Genomic DNA, 22,800 nt, shown 5'->3' with positions numbered 1-22,800 from the left:
GCTGTTTATGCTACTTGTTCATATCAGTTTGAAGTAGATATGTAGAGGGAAGTTTTATTTATACAATGTATATTGATTCATTACTCGGACCTCATTTTATTTAAATCATATTAAATCTTAGTTTATCTGTTAGTCTTAATAAAAATAATGGAATGACTCCAACTTCACCCTAAAAGCCAGAGTGTATGGTATCTCAGGTTTTTAAGCCCGAATTTGTCAAAAATATATTCTGAATTACAGTTTAGGGCCTAGCTAGGTAGCTCAGTTGTTTACAGCATCATCCCAATACGCCAGTGTTGCGGGTTCAATCCCCAGTCAGGGCACATACAAGAATCAACCAGTGAATAAGTGTTTGGTTTAATTAGATAGTTGGATATAGAAAGAAGCAGTGGTTACCATTCGTAATTATTTTATGGATCAACTATTTTATGAGCTTTTGCAGGCACTTCTATAGTTAGGACTTTAATTTCAGTTCATTCTTATTGAAAATAAAGACCTTAGGTAACTAAGAGATTTTTACTTTTATTTGGACATCACTGGTGAGTGTTAATTGTAGATTTTCTATACCTCTAATATTCTACTATGAATCCTATTATTATGTAATTTTAAAAATCACCCAGAGGGAAGATTTGATATTTTAAAAGAGATACAGTCGAGTCAATATATAGTGTGATTTGATTACCACTTGTCATTTATTTAGTGATATAATCAGATTTAGAAATATGAGGTGATGGAAAAAATAAATTGAAAATAAATAAATACAGTAAATATAAAGTGTAAGATATTTTTATACTATAACCATTCTCATTATTTTTGAAGTTGACATAGGTTAGCACTTTGATGAACTATTTTAATTTGCTTTTATTCATAATCTCACTTTCTTTTATTAAGACTCCAGGGAAATTTAGATGGTCTATTGATCAACTAGCTGTAATAAATCCTGTAGAAATAGACCCAGAAGACATTCATCGTCAAGCTTTGTATTTAAGTCATTCTCGGTAAGTTTTCCCTTCTTGCACTGAAGGGTAATAACATACCCTCACGTGAAGAGAGAAGGAAATGCCAAAGTTTTATTTTTATATGTAAAAATATCGGAGGAAAAATTGTGATACAGATTTATGTTATCTAAATGAAGAGTAAGTTCAAAGAACTACATCCAGAATGATTCTCCTGCAAACAGTTCCAAATCTAGGTAGGAGTCCTTTTCTTTTAGAGGTAACCTTCTCTCTCAGCCACTTACGGGACAACTCTGCCTCCTCAGCACTTGGAAGAGGGAAGGGCATGTCTACATGATAGTGGCTTTTGCCATTGAATTGTTGCTTTGTTTTTCTGGTGGTGTAGGGTAAAGTATATTGCTGTTTCTTTGACACATGAATTTAGAGAAGCCTTACCAAGTTAAGACACATGGACTGGACTGGAAGAGTATCTTTTATTATTTATTTATTTATTTATTTATTTATTTAATTTCAGAGAGGAAGGGAGAGGGAGAGAGAGTTAGAAACATCAATGATGAGAGAGAATCATTGATTGGCTGCCTCCTGCACGCCCCCCCACTGGGGATGGAGCCTACATCCCGGGCATGTGCCCTTGACTGGACTCAAACCTGGGATCCCCCAGCCTGCAGGCTGACACTCTATCTACTGAGCCAAGCCAGCCAGGGCTGGAAGAGTATCTTTTAGCAACAGAAAGAGCTTCTATAGACATCATCCAACTTTGACATAGGATATTTGGGGATCTGGATTATATTGTCTTGAATTCGAGCTAGTAATCAGAGGAGCCTTAACTTCTTTGTTGATGTATTGTGTAGGTTTCCAAGCACTAGTGTTCCTCTGACTTGTGATGCTTAACGATGCCTCGTGTAATGAGAATATGCACTTCTTTGGTAGAATAGACCTAGTTTTTTTATTACAAACTAGAGGCCCGGTACACAAATTTGTGCACAGGTGGGGTCCAGCTGGCCTGGCTTGATGGGGCCCCATTGGGCCAGGCCAGTGAGGCAGGGAGGAGACGCGGGCGGTTGGCCGGCTCTGCCCCCAATCAGCGTGTTGGGGGTTGATTGGGGCCTGTATCAGGCTGGTTGGCTGCCTCAGTGTGCGTCATAGCCACCGGTCGTTATGGTTGTTTCTCCATTCCAGTCGTTGGGCTTTTATATATATAGATTGCAATAATCTGTAATTACAAATGACAGATAACATTTCATTAAGAGTTTGAGAGACTTGTTGTCAGTTTCATAGTCTAATTTTTTTTTTACTTGAAAAATTTGAATAGTATGACCAGCTTTTAACTTTTGGTCCTAAGATTCATGTGTTGTTAGTCCAAAATAATAGGTAATTCTTTTCCAATTAAAATTCACTCACTCAAAGATGTACACATGTTGAGATGCTCTTGCAAATATTTGTCTTGGCTTGGTAACTTGATGACCATTCATTCTTAATTAATTATGTCTATCTAAAGTGTTGTAGAAAGGAATAGAATGGGGAATGAGCATAAAAGAATTTTAACTTAAATCTAAATACCTTTGAAAGAGGTGAAAAGACTACCTAAAAGCAAGTGATTCACAAATGACTAATTTTTTATTTCACACAAACTGTATGCTTTGTTTTGCCTCTTCTCTTTATATATGCAACCATGGAAAACTGTAAACTGTCAAGAGATATTTATTGAGCACTGAGGCACTGCGAGGAACACACTGAAGAAGTATAGTATATTATTCCTGCCCTCTAGAGTTAACAATACTGTTAACCAAAGTTATTTCTATACTTACTAATTAATGATGCATTGTGTGGGTAGGTTTATGGATCTTGGTGTAAACCAGTAGATACAGAATAGGGGTAAAGAGTGAGAAAACACCGTAATTTTAATTTAACTTACTAATGTAATTCCATGAATGGTTATGGCTCCTACCACAGTTAGTGAGTATACTTTTAAAACAGGCTGATTCATTCTTAGCAATTACTTTCAGTGTCTCTTCCTGTCTAATTCAAGTTCCCTAATGCATTGCTTCCTACCCTTTTCATGCCTTGCTACACATAAAAAAATAACTCTAAGGCACACTGGTGTAAACAAATGAGTCTGCCCATACAGAAGGTAAACAGTCCTGAATGCCTTCTCCTCCTCCAAGAATCCATTCAGGGCATACCTGTAACCTATATGCATCATGCCAGTGTTCTGTAATACATGTACACATACTGTCAGGATACTGTACCCTATATGACTTGTTACAACCTTCCATGATCTGGCCCTACAATATTTAGCCAAACTGATAGTCCGCTTCCAGCAGTTACCTGAATATTTCAAGTCCTTAAAGTCCCTCTAATGAAACAACAAAACATTTCTGAAAGAGGCATGCTAGATCAGGGTTTACTAATACTATAAGCTATTACGTACTGTCATTTTGACCTGGTTATGTTCATGATGGGATTGAGTTATCCTCAAAATGACTGTTGTTCAAGCTGGGATATGAGGATTATCATTGAAGTCTTTCTCATAACTCCTTTATTGAAAAATCCACTTGATTTTAGTTTCTGAAATGTATACATTATTATATAAGCTTTGTTAAGCCACAAACATATATACATGAAAAAATTTGAGAGATAAAAGTGACTTACTAATTTATTGATGAAAAGCAAATATTCTTTCCTGGAACAGATTAAAGAAGTGGTCCTACAAGGCTAACTGCTGAGTCCTTTGGCAAGTATATGCCTTGTGCTTGAGACCCTACATTTTTTGTTATATCTCAGCTGATAAATTTGTGTTACTGTAATTGCTTATTGTATCAAAGTGAAAAAATTCATTCGGACAAAGTTTTTTGTTGATATTTTATTTCATTTTTAATATTTTTGCCTATTCAGCTGTCTAAGGGTGATAGTTTCTATTTCAGAATAAGAGTTGATTCTAAAATTATGACTATGATAAACTTGCTATAATTGAAAAAAATGAGTTTTGACAATTTTTATATTTCTATGGAATGAAATATTAATATGTTGTGATTAAAAGATGAAGTTTATTCAACTTACTTCCATTATGCTGTAAATAGCAACTTTTGTAAAGTATTATCAATATAAGCCTTTTAAAAGAAAATGTTCCAACTGTGAATGGAATAGAGGGAGTTAAGCCTAACAGTGCAATGCTGAATATCTAAATAATATCATTAACTAAATGTGATATGATTCCAATTTTTCTTTTAAAATGAGCTTAACATTTGCCAATTTTCAAGAGAAGTTATTTCTTTTAAAGGTTATTATTTTAAATGTTCAATCAGCTAAAGTAATGGCCTGGTTATTTTTCTTCTTTATCTTTGTATAGAATAGATAAAGATGTGGAAGACAAAAGACAAAAAGCCATTGAAGAGGTAACTTAAAACTGTTACTGATCATTAAAGCAGTTAAGCATCAATTTCCCATGCATGTCACCTCTTTTAGGAAGACTTCCTTCAAACCCTTTACTGTCCTAGCAGCACACCAACCTGCCCATCCCCAGCTATATTAGTGCCTCTCTGTTCTCCCCTAAGACCAGTGTTTTTCAGCTATTTCAACACCTCATACTTACCTATACTATTGTGATGATTGAGTTATTGCTTTTATTCCCTAGACTGAATTCTTTTTTGCCTTATATTGTGCTTCATTCATCTTTTCATTCTCAGGGTATAGCACAGTTTGTGCCTTCCTTGTGCCTTCAGAATATTGAGTAGCACAAACTTCTGTTTCAAGTTGGAGTTTATGTAGAGGAAGTTTTAGGCTATGAAAATCTAGATTGGCATTGGTAGTGGTTTTTTGTTGTTGTTAATACTTGGATTTTTAAGGCAATATATTTAATGAAGTAAAATGTCTTACTGATCAGTAGAAAAGGTGTTTTTACAAATAGGGTGTTTTAAAATAAAAATAATGAGTTTTTCACTTTTGCTTATTTGCTGAACTTTTAGAGCAGGGGCCCTCAAACTACGGCCCGCGGGCCACATGTGGCCCACCGAAAACATTTATCCGGCCCGCCGGGTGTTTTTGCCGCCGCTGTGCTCATAGGAATTTGTTCATAGTTTTTTTTTAAGCTATAGTCCAGCCCTCCAACGGTCTGAGGGATAGTGAACTGGCCCCCTGTTTAAAAAGTTTGAGGACCCCTGTTTTAGAGTATAAGTAAGGGCTATTTATCTAGTTATTTCCTCAAATTCTTTATGTTATGGCGACATCTCTTATTTTTCCTTTTCCCCTCGCTAGCCTCCTCTACCCACCTCTATTCCTTAGCTATACTTGGTTCTTCTGTACCCCAGGAGACATCAGCTATACTTAAAAACTATTAAAACTTAAATACAATCTATTGCATGCTAAAATTAATGTGTAAGTATAAATGTTCCAGTTCTTGCATTTATTTTTGCAGTGTCAGTGTTGTCATCTTGTATTTCATATATAGCCTGTTTGTTAAAAAATAATTGCACAGGCCTTACTCCAAACAATATCTACTTTGTAATCTACCTAGTAATTCAAAATTTTCATTCTGACCCAATCACTTGATTCCTCCCCAGTTGAATATTCTCAGACTCTTTCCCATTTCCCAACATTTTGGAAAATATGCATTCTTTTTAGAACCCTCAACTTTAAAAGAAAATTCATCAGACTTAAGAAAATAAAGTCATAGTAAAGATTAGGGTCAATGTATTAAACAGCTTAAATTTTTTCATATATAGACATATTTGAAATAGAATAAATACACGCATATTATAAAAAAAGGAAGTTCAAACTGCAAATAAAAAATACTGGATGAAAACCAGGTATTCATCCCACATCCTAAAAGTAACTACTGGAACATTTATACTTACACATTAATTTTAGCATGCAATAGATTGTAGTTTTTAAGTGTTTTACACATGTAGGATCATCCTTATATTTTTTTAAATCTTTTTTTCTTAATAATTTTTATTAGTCTTTTTTTCATTATCAGCATATACCAATTTTTAGTAATACCATAGTATTCCATTGTATGAATGTATCATAACCTAACCCGGCCTCTATTGATATTTATTTAGGTTGTGTTCAGTGTTTTTCTATCATAATGCTTCAGTGAACACCATTGGATATAAGTATTTGTGTAGTTGAAATGGACTTGCTAAGTCAGAGGCTTTGAGTTTTCACTTTCAGTATATTTTGCCATCTTGCCCTCCGAAAAGGTTGTACCAATTTTTACTCCAACTACATTATGATACTTTCTGTTTTCTCATATCTGCAATACTGGTTATTACCAACCTTTTAATTTGTGCTACTCTTACTACTTTAAAAATTTGTCATGTTATTTGGATTTGTATGTCTTTTATTTTGAGTGGTCTTATGCATAATTTTTGGGTCCTTTATTTTTTTTCTTCTGGGAATTAACTATATCATAATCTCTGTCCATTCTCCCCCCACTCCCCTTTACATCTTTTCCTCATGCATTATAGGTAGTTTAGCAAACTTGTTCTTTGTTATAGGTATAGCAAAATACAAAGAGTTGCTGCAAAAACATAGAGGAAAAGGAAGAATACAGTGTTTGGCTTAATTTTATTTCTAGAATGAAAAAGGAAAGACATATATCCAAATGCTCTATCTCCATTTGATTATACTAGCCAGTGGAGTGCTGGTGTAAAAACTGGCCATTTGGTTATGGGAAGAGTATGAGTTTTAGTGGTTGCTGCTATTATGATGTAAATATTCCAACTGCGGCCAGTTTTAAGTTACTAATGTTATATCACTGAATGGGAAAAGAAGTGCAATGATATATCATTATATGTAGGAGTTCCACCAGACAGATCAAAAAACATAACCTTGGGCATAGATATTGGTAATGTAATAAAATAGTTAGCAAGTGATGATTTTGAGTATTATCTTTACCTTTAATATAATTTATTTAATATAATTTATGAATTTATACCATTTTTAAAATTTGATAATATTTAATAACAAACAATTTGATTTGATTTGATTTTAGGGAAAAACACATGACAAACTCCTGAAATTACATAACAAATATTACCACCCAGAGTTAGCCAGTTACGAGCATATTAACATTGGTCCTGAATTCTTTTGTAATATTTTTGAAATTAAATTTATTAGGGTGACATTGCTTAAAAGATCACATAGGTTTCAAGTGTGCATTTCTATAACTCAGATTTGCTTGCAGCTTATTTTATTTTTAATATTAACTTTGCACAAAATTCCTGAAAATTTAATAATTAGATTTTGAGAGCCCGTAGAAACTAGCTCCAGCACACCACTCATACTGGCTTACTTGTATATGACTATCTCCATTTATTTCTTTCTCTTCTTCATCCTCACTTTTGTCAACATTCTCCACCAAAAACAATTGGGGAAGAAATTAAAAATATTGTTTCTATGCTAAATACCTTAGCTTAATATGCAAGTTTCAAATTTAAGTGGTTGATTTACAGTATTAAGATTTCTCTTTATATATACTTTAAATTTCTTCCATTTCACCTTTGGTCATTTGTGCTTTTAAATCTTAATTTTTTAAATTATAACTATTAAGTCAGTATGTAATGTTTTTTATTATTTGAAAATAACATGGGTACCTTATTATATTTTGGGGGAAATTTATGTCTAATTATATGACTTTTATCTTACTAGTTTTTCACTAAGGATGTCATTGTGCCCTCTCCTTGGACTGATCATGAAGGAAAACAGGTTTCAGAGTATCATTCCAGTAAATGTGAGTGTACTAAAAATCATATGAATAAGAAGCATAAAATTATAAAAATCAGTGAATGTAAAACAACATATAGTGAAGTGCTAGTTTACCTGCTTTGGTAAGGAACTTGCTATAAATTAAATTTCTGAGGATTTAACTATTTAAGGGTTAGAATTCAAAATTTAACTAATATTTACTGAATTTGGGTTTTTGGGCCATTGTATTCTGAATTTAACTTTTTCTTCATGACCATTGTGAAAATCAGTTATATAATGATGGTCATAGATGATCTACAGATGCAGAAATAGTTGGTGTTGAATATAGAGATAGTGAGTCCTTCCAGAGCAGAGTGTAGGTTTTGTGTCTTCATCTGGAGCAGGTTTGCTTGCAGCTTATATTAAAAGAATGGGACTTCCCACAAATTGGCAGTTACAGAATAGTCATGGGGGATGTAAAGTACAGCATAGGGAATATAGTCAACAATGTTGTAGTAACTGTGTGTTGTATCAGGGGGTACTAGACTTATCAGGGGGATCACTTTGTAAGATGTATAAATGTCTAACCCAGGGGTGGGCAAACTTTTTGACTCGAGGGGCACAATGGGTTCTTAAACTGGACCGGAGGGCCGGAACAAAAGCATGGATGGAGTGTTTGTGTGAACTAATATAAATTCAAAGTAAACATCATTACATAAAAGGGTACGGTCTTTTTTTTTTTTAGTTTTATTCGTTTCAAACGGGCCGGATCCGGCCCGTGGGCCGTAGTTTGCCCACGGGTGGTCTAACCACTGTGCTGCGCATCTGAAACTAATATACTAGTAATATTGAATGTCAGCTGTAATCTATATCTATATATATCTATGTAGATATATATATATATATATATATATGTATATATCCTCCTATCTAATAAAAGAGAAACATGGTAATTAGCATACGACCGCTACCCTCCCGATTGGCTAATCAGGGTGATATGCAAATTAACTGCCAGCCAAGATGGCGGCCGGCAGCCAGGCAGCTTGAAACTAACATGAGGCTTGCTTGCTTCAGTGACGGTGGAAACCCACGTTCCCCGCCCGCCTGCCTTGCCGGCCTCTGAGCCTGCAGTTTGAAACATTGTAACAAATATAGAAGCTAAACAAAACCTCAGAGACCTGCTTTCAGCCAGCCAGGATCTCAGAGCTGGAGTTGTTACAGTGTTTCGATTATAGAACCGAAACAAACCAGATACCTGCTTTCAGCAGCGGAGGCCTAAGAACTGGAGCCTCAGAGCTAAAGCTGGCCCAGAATAAAAAAAAAAAAAAGAAAAAAAGGAGCGGTTGGGAGCTTTCAGTCACCCGCCAGCCTGAAAACAGCCCTCAGCCCCTCACCCAGACTGGCCAGGCACCCCAGTGGGGACCCCCACCCTAAAGGGTGTGTGACCAGCTGCAAACAGCCATCATCCCCTCATCCAGGCTGGCTAGGCACCCCAGTGGGGACCCCCACCCTGATCCAGGACACCCTTCAGGGCAAACCAGCCGGCCCCCACACGTGCACCAGGCCTCTAACCTATATAGTAAAAGGGTAATATGCCTCCCAGCACCGGGATCAGCGGAGCCCTGAGGCCTCCCGGCACCAGGATCAGCATGACAGGAGGCAGCGCCCAAACCCCCTGATCGCCCTGCGGCTCTGTGTGACAGGGGGTGGGGCCACAACCTCCCTATCGGCCCTGCTCTGTTCGAGACAGGGGAAGGCGCCCCAACCCCCTGATTGGCCCTGCTCTGTGCCTGATAGGGGGAGCTCCCCAACCCCCTGATGGCCCTGCGGCTCTGTGTGTGACAGGGTGCGGCGCCCGAACCCCCCGGGCCCTGCTCTGTGTGTGATGGGGTAGAGCCATAACATCCCCATCGGCCCTGCCCTGAGTCTGACAGTGGCGGCGCCCCAACCCCCTGATTGGCCCTGCTCTGTGGGTGATAGAGGGCGACGCCCCAACCGCCCCCCACGGGCCCTGCTCTGTGTGTGACGGGGTAGAGCCATAACCTCCCCATTGGCCCTGCCCTGAGTGTGACAGGGTGCGGCACCCCAACCCCCTGATCCGCCCTGCTCTGTGTGTGACAGGGGCCGGTGCCCCAACTCCCCTATCGGCCCTACTCTGAGTGACAGTGGGGAGCTCCCCAACCCCCTGATCGGCCCTGCTCTGTGCGTGACAGGGGGAGCTCCCCAACCCCCTGATGGGCCCTGCTCTGTGTGTGATGGGGTAGCTCCCCACCCCCCTGATCGACCCTGCTCTGTGCGTGACAGGGTATGGAGCCCCAACCCCCCTGATGGGCCCTGCTCTGTGAGTGACAGCGGGCAGCGCCCCAACCCCCTGATTGGCCCTGCTCTGTGCGTGACAGGGGGTGGCGCCGCAACCTTCCCATCGACCCTGCCTTCAGTGTGACGGGGCGGTGCCCCAACCCCCCAATCGGCTCTACCCTGAGCGTGACTGGGGGTGGCATCGCAACCTCCCAATCCGCCCTGCTCTGTGCATGACAGGGGGCAGCACCCCAACTCCCCAATCGGCCCTGCTCTGAGCCTGACCAGGGGCTGCACCTAGGGATTGGGCCTGCCCTCTGCCACCCGGGAGCAGGCCTAAGCCAGCAGGGCGTTATCTCCCGAGGGGTCCCAGACTGCGAGAGGGCACAGGCCGGGCTGAGGGACCCCCCATTCCCCCGAGTGCACTAATTTTTGTGCACCAGGCCTCTAGTACCTATATAATAGAGAAATATGCTAATTAACTGGGACACCATAACGGGTTGACCTGACAGGAGAAGGTTGCATGCATAGCGTTAGCAGCGGGGCGGCAGGGCCTCCGCGCACCTGCGCTGGGGGAGGTCCTGATCAGCAGCAGCTGCGGCTGCTTCAAGGGCTGGAGAGGGAGGCAGGGCCAGACCGGCAGTGGCTGTGGCTGCTGCTGGGCCTGGGGAGCAAGGCAAGGCCAGACCAGCGACTCGAGGGTAGGCGGCGCCGCGCGATTTTAAATCGCATGCTAGGCTCCTAGTTGAAAAATGAAAACAGAATGGGATTTCCCAAATTCAGTTTTCCTCACCTGTGATGAGAATCCAGTGTGTGCCATATCCACCTTGGTTGTTTCAGTTCTCGTGCTTGGGACTTAGGGGCAAAGGGAACCGACGTGAACATGAAGCTTCTGCTGCCTGGGTGCTGGGAATAGTGAAGTTCAGTGTCTTGACGCAGAAGCCTCATGTCTTCCAGCATCCATGGAACGTTGACACGTTAACTTGTCATTGTGCAAGTAGTGTACATTCTCAGACCTTTCACAGTTCTTGACATGGTAGCCCCTAACCAAATGTGGCTTTTAAAAATTAAATACATTTAAATTAAAAATTTAGATCCCCAGTCACATTATTCACATTTCATGTTTAAGGTGTTTGGTTTGTAGCCTAAAGACCAAGGACATAATAGGGTTTCCATGGAGTGCCTTGCTTACATGTGCCTTATAGAAGGTCACACAGCCTCAGTAAAGAAGGCATTTGAATCTAGGATTTACCCATTCAGATAATATTTAATCGGAGCTTTAACACCCATCCCACCCACTTACTCATTCACCCATTTATTTAGGTTTGTTAGGTTACTGGGCTTTATTCTGTTCCTGTATTTTAAGATTTTTGAGGGGTTTTTTTCTTTGTTTTTTTGGTCTCCTTGCTTTTTTCTTTTGCTTATATTGGTCATTTTTGTCATTAAATGTTTTAGTTTTTCTACCTGGTGATTTTCAGATTATGAAGCTTAATAGTTAGTCATTAAGTTTTAATTTTTAAAAAAATTATTTGCAGCCATATTTTTTACTTCTGTGAAAAAGACTGAGCATGGTTTTATATATCAAATTTTTGGTTTTGTCAAGATGATCTGACATTTTAATTCAGACAATTTATCTAAACCCATTGTTCAAAAACATTAGGCAACAGAGGATCTGTTTGAGGATGACTAACACACGTCCCAGCTGTTTAAGATTGACATCATGGAGAGCAACCATGTTTTCCTTAAAAAGTATTACTTGGTGCCTCCTTTTTTGCTATATAGTAATAATCCTTCGAGTTTTATCTTTGTGCTCCCTCAAAATCAAAAAAGATAAACATAACAGAAAAATACCAAATTATGTACTTGTATATACAGACATTTTTTTTTTTTAAATGTAAAATAAAAGTTTCCATAGCCCTGTCCAGGTAGCTCAGTTGGTTAGAGCACCATCCCACTACACCAAGAATGCGGCTTCAATCTGCGGTCAGGGCACATACAAAAATCAATCAAGAATGTGTAAGTGGTGAAGTAACAAAGTGATGTTTCTCTCCTCTTTCTCTCTCTCTGAAAAATCAATAAGTCAAAAAAAAAAATTTTTTTATTAATTATATAGAAAGAGGAAGGGAGAAGGAGAGAGAGAAACATCCATGAGTGAATCACTGATTGGCTGCTTCCGACATGCCCCCACCAGGGATCCTGCCTTGATCCGGAATCAAATCGGTGACATCTTGGTACATGGGACGATGCTCAGCCAACTGAGCCACACCTGCTGGGCAACAAATAAAAAAAAAAATTCTTTTTTAAGTTTCTACTTTGTTCATTTTTTTTCTCCAGAAAATGTAATGCTAAGTAAATGAAGAATATAAAATGTAGGATTTTTCACTTACAATGTTTTACAGGTATTAACATAACTAATGAATCTCCAGTTGGAAGAAAGCTGACCATCTATTCTGAGAAAAGCAATGGTGAGTATGAATATATTCTGAAAAGAAGTACCTTGCACATTAAGCTACATTTAATTTTAAATTCAGTTCATGTGATAACAATACGCTGGCATTGAAATGTTTACTTTTTATGAATGAGCTATATGAGAGCTGTTTTTTAAAATTATTCAAAATAGATACATTTAGTCATGTTTTAGAAATAGTAATAGTGTGTTGTTGTTTTTTTGTTCAAAGCATAGGAATTGATTTCTGATTTTGAAAATCTTTGTTTTTTTTAAATTTTTAATTGGGAAACTTATCCTCAGATATAGGCTGGCTTTTTTATTCAATTGCTAGCAGAACAACCAGGAGTTAACTTGAGCTATTAACAGGTTTATATCAGTGCTAGCAAGTATGGAAAGCCACTTACAAGAAGATGACATATTACATAAAAAAATGAATTAATTGAGTTTAGCTGGAACATCATGGGGAGTTGGTTGATTGGGAAGCACATTGTAAATTGTATATAATATGCTTCCATGATTTATCCACGTTTGTATTTTTGTATCTGCTTGTTTCCAGCTGCTTGTCAGACATTGCTGTCTCTTCCTGTGGATTTTAATTTAGAAAATGTATTAGGTATGTATTGTGCTTATTTAAACCTTTAATAACTTAAAAGGTTTTGTTTTGATGGGTTATTATAAATGGAAATATGTGGCAGTGCCTCTTTCAAAAGAAGCGGGGAAATCATACTAAAATTTTTATTTTTAACCTGCCCTGAATAAGTGAACTTTACTATAGACATAAACTATTTATGGACGCATCTTATTGGTACTACTTATACTAATAACTAGTAGCCTGGTGCACAAAAATTTGTGCACTTGGGGGAGGGTCCCTCAGTTATTAAACATCAGCACAACATGGACCACATTGGTGGTGGTGGTGGTCTTGTCAGAATGTGTTATATTATGCAGATGAAAATCTATTTAAACAGATTTGATGTAGATATTTTAAAAGATGGAAGAATTGTCCCTGTCAACTATTTTAGTTGATTCATATCTTCACTAATTGTCATCATTGCAAAGTTTTTAGTCCCCATATGGATTGCTGGATATACTAGGTCATGTGCTGTCCCTGTCCTTTGTAGCCTTTGTTACCTTAAGGACTCTAGTTTTCCATTTATATGTTTAAGTACCAACCTTACCGGCTTAAAAATGTAAGCTTTTAACACTGCTCTCTCTGTTCCGTATCCTTCTGATGAAAAGTGGAGTTGGGTTGCAGCACAGGAGATATTGAAGTAATGACTGCAGTCAGAGAAGAGGGAACCTGTTTCCCTGGCCACAGGTGCTGGCGTCCTGGACCACAGGGCTGGCAGCTTCTCCGGGTGGCTGCAGCCTGGGACATTGGGCAGGTGGCTTGTCCATCTCCTGGGCTGCAGCCAGCCCCAGGTGCTGGTGCCTGGACCAAAGGTGGGCGGTGTCTTCTTCTGTGCTTCCAGGGAGGGCAGTCAGTTATGTGTATATGTGTGTGCATGCAAACATAGACGTGTACACATTTGTATGTGGAAATCTGCTGGGCAAGTCAAAACCATAGAAGAGTTGCCCCCTATCTCTTGAATCTTCCAGAGATATCCCCCACTTTTTTATTCTATCACTACTGGAGAGTCAGTATTTGCAGCCAGCCAGCCAGTGACTCTCTCAGTGTCTATTTCTGACTTCTTCTTTCACTGTCTCTCTTCCAACCCCTAATCATATTTCCAGCTAGATGCATCATTTTTACTCCCGATATGCTGTATAGAGAAGGAGTCAGGATGCTGAATAGTACTCAGTAACAAACCAATTGCATTTTAGTTGGGCAATGCCCCTACCCACCCTTCAAATCCCTTCCACCATGCATTTCTGTTTCCCTTTTTGTTAGTTGGATTGTTCTGCTGCTCCTTCTCCTCACCCCACCACCCTTGGATCGTAATGTAAAATTCTTTTACCATGTCAAGAAATTTTAAAAATACAGGTACTTTGAAAAAAAAAATAACAGGTACTTCTCCGAACACTGGCCGGTCGGGGGCAGGGAATAGGCGGCTGCTGGCGGCCACCTCTTCCCTGCCCCGCCCGGCTTCTCTGATCACCGGCCAGGGGGAGGGCAAAGGTGGCCCCGGTTCTTCAATCACCAGCCGGGAGGCAGGCTCTTGCCTGCCGCCTGGGTTTCCAATCACCGTCAGCAGCAGGCAGCTTCTTCCGTCCTTCCCCTTTCACCTCCCAGCATTGCACCTATGTATGCAAATTAACCACCATCTTTGTTGGCAGTTAATTTGCATGTTGCCCTGATTAGCCAATGGGAAGCGTAGCGAAGGTATAATCATTTACCATGTTTGTCTATTATTAGATAGGATAAGCACTCAAAAAAGAAGAAATAATTTCAGATTTTAAGCATCATGTATGCCATTAAACTTTGTCCTATTTTTTGAAAACAATTCAAATATATAGTAGTACATGGTGGTTTTTCAAAAGTCAGATAACTGAAGTCTAATTGCTCTTCAAAATAACTATAGCTTTGCCTTTTATTCTGTTAACCTTAAATGTAGGTGAATATTTTAGAGCTGATGAATTTGCAGATCAGTCTCCCGGAAACCTCAGTTCTTCATCCCTCAGAAGAAAGCTATTTTTAGATGGCAATGGGAGTATCTCTGACTGCTTACCTCCAGCTTCTCCTAGAAGTCTTCACAGTAGTGCTCAAACATCACTTGAAGTTTTTTATTCAATAGATTTATCTCCTGTACAGGGTAGGAGCCCCGTGCAGACACCAAGTTCGGTAAGAAGTGTATTAAAATGTGGTTGGCTAACTTTGCTATAGATATACTTGGACCTTGGTTGCCCGAATTGCACTTGAGAAATAGCCTTTTGGGTTCTATATTTCATAAGGATTATGTTCACATTTTGTCACTAGTCAGGAATGTTTTTGGTCAGACTTTCCAATTTTGCATTTAGAGGTATACAGAATAACCAAATTTATCATGAATCTCAGAGAATTTCAATGTAAGTTATTTCCTGAATTATGTAAGATTTTTCGTATAACACAACTGGATTGGCATTAATGGATTAATTGAATTTAAATTTTTTGTAAACAGCTGCTTAGTATGAAATATAGTGGTTTGTTTGAACCCAGTGTATTTATATTTTTTGACTAGCATATTCTGTTTCAAAACTTCTCTAGCTATCTTCTTAGCTGTCCTTGCTACAAGATGCCTTGACTTTTGGCATCTGTACTTTGGGGAATGACCAGAGTTTACATGATCTACTTTATAAATGTGTAGATAAAGATGCATATGGCATAATAGAGTTGAGGAAGAGAACCATATAATTTTTTCGTTTTTATTATAGGGGCAGTTTTCTTCCAGCCCTATTCAGGGTAGTGCAAAAAAATACAGTTTGGGAAGTATAACCAGTCCTTCACCTATTTCTTCACCTACTTTCTCACCAATTACATTTCAGATAGGAAAGACACCACTCTCAGGTATGTCTCATAATATAATACCTAATTTAAATTTTTATATTATCAGTTTTTGTTATTGTAGAGGTTCCTTTTAGCTTGTACTAACTATAGAGCTCTAAATGACCGCTAACCTTTTAAAATTTAGAAACTTTTTTTTTTTTTTTTTTTTACAAAAAGAACAATTTAACTTCCAAAACAGTGTCTCGGCAAAGTTCTACTCTAACTGATAAATACAGATAACTTGATTAATAATATTTATATCAAACATTCTTATAAAGGGAATCAAAGAAAGATGGCAGTTTTAGATATAAGTGTGTTTGATTTTGCTTCTAACCTGTAGCTCCACACTTTGGCAACTGGATATTCATATTTTGCAAACATATATTTGTTTGAGTAAGGTTTTTAAAGAAAATATAGTGTGGAAAATTTCAGAGAAAGTATTTCTCTTTGCAGTATGTCAGTTTCTCTGGAAAAGATGATAACACTTTTGAAAAATTATTCACAATAGAAAAAACCTATTCATAGTAAAGAAAATTGGAAAGCTGAAATTGATGTATTTCGTTAGTCTTTCCATTGTGTGTGTGTGTCTCCACATGTCCGTATGCGCCCATGTGAAGTGTTATATATGCACAATTCTCTATCATGCTTACTTTGCAAAGCATTTTATTATGAACTAGTGGCCCGGTGCACGAAATTCGTCCACTGGGCGGGGGTGCTGTCCCTCAGCCTGGCCTGCATCCTCTCCAATCTGGAATTCCTCTCGAAATCTGGGACTGCCGGCTCCTAACCGCTCACCTGCCTGCCTGCCTGATCGCCCCTAACCACTCTGCCTGCCTGCCTGCCTACTCGCCCCCAACTGCCCCCCCACCCCCCGCTGGCCTGATCACCCCTAACTGCCCTCCCCTCCTGGCCTGATCGCCCCTAACCATCTCTGCCTCGGCCCCACCACCATGACTTTGTCCGGAAGGACATCCGGAAGGTCTCCCAGTCTAATTAGCATATTACCCTTTTATTAGTATAGTGTTTTTTTTCCATTGGTCATTCAAGTCATTTATTATTATCTGAAACCATGAATTTGAATCACTATGTAATACTCTTTTTCATGGATGTGGTATTTCTTTCAACTGTTGATAAACATTTAAATTGTTTTTAATCTTTTAACACACATAACTATTGATTATCTTTGTATATACATGATGTTGTACATATTTGTATCCTCAGTTAATTTCTTAGAAGTAGAATCATTTGGTCAAAAGGGGAGAATATTTTTAAGGCTTGATGAATTTCATCAAATTTACTTCATAAAAGGTTGCATCAGTTGAAATTTTCATCAATAGTCTATAAGAAAGTCAGTTTCCCCCCATCTAGAAACACTGGCATTAACATTCTTTTTTTTAAAATCCTTACCCGAGGATATTTTTCCATTGATTTTTAGAGAGAGTGGAAGAGAGAGGGAAAGACAAAGAGAAATATCAGTGTGAGAGAAACACATCGCTTGGTTGCCTCCTGCACAAGCCCTGACCAGGGCCTGGTTAGGGAGAAGCCTGCAACCGAGATATGTGCCCTTGACCAGAATTAAGCCCGGGACCCTTCGGGCTGATGCTCTACCCACTGACCCAAACTGGCTAGGGCTTTCTTTTTGAAGTTTGTTAATTTGGTAAATTACAGAAAGTTCCCTTACTGCTTTAATTTTTTTTATCTCTGATTATTATGACATTGAATTCTTTCTGAATGTTTATTGGTCATGTATTTTGGGGTGGGGGGTTATTAGTACTTTAGTAAATTTCCCAGTCAATGTTTTTTGACTTTAGTTGACCACGGGTGACTGAAAGCGCAGAAAGCAAAACTGTGGATAAGAGAGGCTACTGTATTTCATTTATCAGGTTCAGCTGTTAATTTGTAGCGGTCACATGATTTGTCCAGTATCTTCTTTGTATGTGGACAATATTGTTATAATAGCAAAATGCTTGTGAGGAAATAATTCTCAGGGAGTACTCTTTAATTTAAAATGAGAGAGTGCCACAGGAAGAACCTCGTCTTACTTATTGAGACACATTGATTTGTGCTATTGGGTTTGTTTGTTTTTCAGTTACAGTTTACACTCAACATTAGTTTCAGGTATATATCATAGTGGTTAGACAGTCATATATTCTACAAAGTGTTTCCCCCAATATTGCCAGTACCCACCTGGCACCATACATAGTAATTACATTATTGAGGTATTAATTACTATATTCCCTATGTGTGCTTTATATCCCCATGACTATTTTGTTACCACAAATCTGTACTTATCAATCCCTTCACCTTTTTCACCTAGTTCCCCAAACCCCTTCTCCTCTGGCAACCATCACACTGTTCTCCATCTGTTCTTTGTTCATATTCTCTATATTCCATATATAAGTGAAGTCATATGGTATTTGTCTTTCTCTGACCGACTTACTTAACTTAGCATAATACCCTCTAAGTCAGCGGTTCTTAACCTTCCTAATGCCACGACCCTTTAATACAGTTCCTCATGTTGTGATGACCCCCCAACCATAAAATTATTTCGTTGCTACTTCATAACTGTAATTTTGCTACTGTTATGAATCGTAATGTAAATATCTGATATGCAGGATGTATTTAGGCGACCCCTGTGAAAGGGTCGTTTGACCCCCCAAAGGGGTCGTGACCCACAGGTTGAGAACCGCTGCTCTAAGTCCATCTATGCTGTCACAAATGGTAAGGTTTCATTCTTGTTTATGGCTGTATATATTCACTCGTCTGTTGATGGGCACTTGGGTTTCTTCTATATCTTAGCTTTTGTAAATAACAAAACAAAAAGACAACCTACTGAATGGGAGAAGATATTTGCCAATGATACATCCAATAAGGGGTTAATATCCTAAATTTATGAAGAACTCATACAACTCAACACTCAAAAGATGATGTTTTTATCCAATATTAATAGATGGGCAAAGGACCTGAATAGACACTTCTTCAAAGATGCCTCATAGATGGCAAATAGACATATGAAAAGATGCTCAACATAAAATTGAAACCATAGTTACAAATTAAAACCATAATGAGATATCACCTTACACCTGTTAGAATGGCTGTCAGCTATAAATCAACAAACACTGTTGCTGGGAATACAGATTGGTGCAGTGACTATGGAAAACAGTATGGAAATTCTTCAAAAAAATTAAAAATGTAACTGCGTTATGACCCAGCGATTCCAATTCTGGGTATATATCCGAAGAAACCCCGAATACTAATTTGAAAGCGTATATGCACTCCTGTGTTCATTGCAGTGTTATTTACAATAGCCAAGATATGGAAGCAAGTCATGTGCTGTTTTTAACAACAAAATTTTATTTCAGTAAACAATACAACTGTTAATATAAATCTATTTTTTCTGTCATGAAACATGATTACCATTTAGGAATGGCTTTTCCATTTTTAAGATTTTATGATGTAATTTTTCCCTTCCAATCTTTTTAGAACAAAGGAAGCTTACTTTTCATTCTCCTGATGCTTTGTCTGGAATAAATTCTAATGGAATTAGTAATCCATGTATCAGAAGTCCTTATATAGATGGCTGCTCACCAATTAAAAATTGGTCTCCTATGAGACTTGAGATGTATAGAGATGGAACTCAATATCGGACCTCATTACTTCGAATCCCTTTTACCCTTGAGGCTCACAGTGAAGATGAAGAAGACAAAGCAAATGTTCCTTCCACAGATGCCTCTTCACCTGCCATGGACACTACTGGCGTCCACCTGCGGCAGTTGGATAGTGATGTTTCTCATGGCACTCGTTTAGTAGTGACTTCCATGTCTGTTACACAAAACCAGTCCAGTGCTTCTGCGAACGTCCTGGCACTGCTGCAGGATGTTGAAAGTGAGAAGGAGAATAACACTGTGGATATGGTTGATCCTGTAGAGACAGCAGATGAGAACACTTGGATTAAGGAGCCGGTGGATAATGGGAGTTCACCCATGACTGATTCCTTGAGTATTGAAAACTCTCATATGTGTATGTCACCTCTTGCAGAAAGCAGTGTAATTCCTTGTGAAAACAGTAACATTCAGGTAAAGTGTATTCATATTTTGTAGTTTTTTTAGTTGCTCCCTTGGTGTTCTTTAAGCCTTTCTTTTCTAAGAGTATGGTAAGAAAGAAAATGCATTATATGTGAGGACCAAAGCATTTACTTGGAGGAGGAAAAGATGAGAGTAGAGAAGAATCAAGCAGCTCTGTTTTTTTAAAGAAGCAGGAGTCAGGCACCTTCTCAGGGTTAATCTTTCTTTCATGTGGAACTAGTGCCAAAGGAATTAAATTTCCTATATAGCATTTTTGTATTTTGAAAATGCAGTTTTGGTTTTCCTTTGTAATATTTAGTGAGAGAAAAAATTGAGCTTAGAGCACTTTTATGTATTTTTTTTTGGCACTTTTTAAAAAAATGTGATTTCATAACCAACATTTGTAATTTTACAATATCTGGTAACAGGAAAGTATGATTCATTTGACTTCATAGCCAGCACTTGCTTTCAGAAAGCCACTTGTTCCATTAATTGCCATATTCTTTGAGTTAAGAATTTTGAAAGAACTTTAAAATAATTGGAAAGGCAATTATTACCTCTCTTTTCATAGTAATAATAATGCTTAGGTAATTCTTATTATATGCCTAATATAATTCTGAGCACTTTGCATGTGTTAATTTGTTTATAATGTTCACAACAATCCTGTGAAATAGGTGTACCATTATTATCCCCATTTTACAGATGAGGAAACTGAGGGTCGGGGAGGTTAAGTAAATTGCCATATAGCTAGTAAGTGGTAGAGCCAATATTTGAATCCTGACACTGGCTTTAGAGTTCATATAGTTTAATCCAAGTTTATGCTGACTCATAGCAATAACTACTAACGCCGTGTTTCAGTGTGCCAGGCACTCATTTAATTTTCACAACAGCCCTATAATGCTTTAGTGCTGTCAGTTTTGGCATGCTAAAATTTAAAACTCATGGAGGGATTCTAAATGACCCCAAATTAAGTATAATCTTTTGCTCATATTTTTGTGCCTAAACTGTATATCCTGACTTACAGGATCATTGCTAAAAAAAATAAAATAAAATACACTAGAATTACTTTTACCAATTTAGCTTCTAAAGTTGGTTCTTAACCCTTTGAGTGCCAACTAATATCCTAGGAACTATGCTAAAATTGCCAAGGCATTTTTGCTGATTTTACAGCAGTTTAGGAAAAAAATTATGAATTGCAAGTAAATGAAGTTACATATTCAAAAACTTAAGGAAACCTTTACTACATTAACATATTTAGGAATATCATCATCACTAATAAAAGCAGACTTAGAACTGGACGCCATTTCAAAGCTTTGATAGTGCTCCCAGCACTTTTGGCGAAAGGCAGGAAGAGTGCAATCGCGCTCGCTGGCACTCAAGGGGTTAAATGAAAAAGCACATACAAACTTGGTTTTAAAGGTATTGTGAGCTTATTTTTCTCACTACCTCTCTGCTTTTCACAGCATTTATAGAAGAATTATAAAATACTTTCATTGAAATACACCTTAACCATCCTAGCCATTGGAAGCCTAGCTCTCTACTAAATTTTTATCCACTCTAGGAAGAGAATGAATACCTGCAGGGATACTTCAGTCCGTTTTGGGACTTCTCATCCTATATAATAAAGAGCTAATATGCAAATAGTCATCACGCCCTCATACCTTAATGGCTCAGACAACATGAGAGAGGATTGGGGACCAGCCAGGCTCAAATGAGCTTGTGAGAGAGGAATGGGGACCAGCCAATCTGTGGCCCAGGAGAGGGACAGGCCGCCCACCACATGGTCCCCGGCTCCAGAGGCTGTGCCTGCAGCTTGGGTGACGGACAGGCTGCCTGCCCCGCAGTCCCAGACACCAGTAGCTGTGTCTGCACTTGTGGCCCAGGAGAAGGACAAGCTGCCCACCCAGCAGTTCTGGGCACCAGTGCCTGCGCCTGCAGCCCAAGAGAGGGACAAGCCGCCTACCCCGTGGTCCCGGGCACCAGCCCTGCGGCCCGGGCAAAGCCACCCACCCATGGTCCCCTGTAGCTGTGGCCAGCCCGGGCAAAGCCGGCCCGGGTCCTGGGTGCCTGCGGCCAGTCAGAGGGAGGGAAGCCTGGGTCCCGGGTGCCTGCCACCAGCTGGAGGAGGGAATCCTGGGTCCTGGGTGTGGGGTGAGGCAGAGGCAGTTAGGGATGATCAGGCCAGAAGGGGGCAGTTAGGGGCGATTAGACAGGCAGGCAGGCTAGTGGTTAAGGGCCAGTGGTCCCAGATTGTGAGAGGCAGTCAGACATCCCCAAAGGGGTCCCGGATTGGAGAGGGTGTAGGCCGGGCTGAGGGACGCCCCCCCCCCCACCCGTGCACCAGGCCTCTAGTACCATTATAAGCCTTTTCCTATATTGAGAAAAAATATGGTTCTTTGCTAGCTAACAGTTAGTTTCAATTTTACCCTTTGTTCCATATCAATCATTTTGTAATTTAAAAATGTTCTCATACATTCTTATTTTCCTACCACAGAGGTAGCTTTCAAATTTGAAGACAGACTTATTTTCCCAGGGACTTTTGACTTGCTTTATTGTGCATGGGTTGGCGTCCATATATTGTATACTGTTACCATCTTGGAAAATTCCTTCACCATACTGGGAATTCCCCTTAATCTCTCCTGTGTTCTGTATTCTGTTTTCTATATCCCCCTCTTCTCTTTCCTGATTTATTTCTCACTTTACTGGAACACATTTTCTGGTAGCTTTCCAAAGACAAAGTACATTTTCCAATATACTACATTGCATGTCTGATCATGTATTCTTTACATGGTTTCATTGATTCTGTTCAGTATTGCTGGTGAGAGATCTGAAACCACGGTAATACCTTTATCTTTTGGATACTATATATGTCTCTTCAAAACC

General features: G+C 39.0%; 1 protein-coding gene across 2 annotated transcripts in view; it reads left to right on the top strand.

The window, feature by feature from the left end:
- BORA (BORA aurora kinase A activator) overlaps nt 1–22,800 on the top strand; it is a 31,847-nt gene that overhangs the window by 2,326 nt on the left and 6,721 nt on the right. For both annotated transcript variants that reach the window (XM_036301816.1, XM_036301815.1), the window contains exons 3-10: nt 892–998; nt 4,306–4,351; nt 7,608–7,689; nt 12,341–12,406; nt 12,947–13,003; nt 14,946–15,172; nt 15,742–15,874; nt 19,337–19,929. In XM_036301816.1, the coding sequence (XP_036157709.1) occupies nt 892–998; nt 4,306–4,351; nt 7,608–7,689; nt 12,341–12,406; nt 12,947–13,003; nt 14,946–15,172; nt 15,742–15,874; nt 19,337–19,929 (1,311 nt within the window). The remainder of the gene's footprint in view (nt 1–891; nt 999–4,305; nt 4,352–7,607; nt 7,690–12,340; nt 12,407–12,946; nt 13,004–14,945; nt 15,173–15,741; nt 15,875–19,336; nt 19,930–22,800) is intronic.

Source organism: Myotis myotis, unplaced genomic scaffold (assembly GCF_014108235.1).
Source record: "Myotis myotis isolate mMyoMyo1 unplaced genomic scaffold, mMyoMyo1.p scaffold_m19_p_3, whole genome shotgun sequence".
NCBI classification, from domain to species: Eukaryota; Metazoa; Chordata; class Mammalia; order Chiroptera; family Vespertilionidae; genus Myotis; species Myotis myotis.
This window is presented reverse-complemented; position numbering and strand designations above follow the sequence as displayed.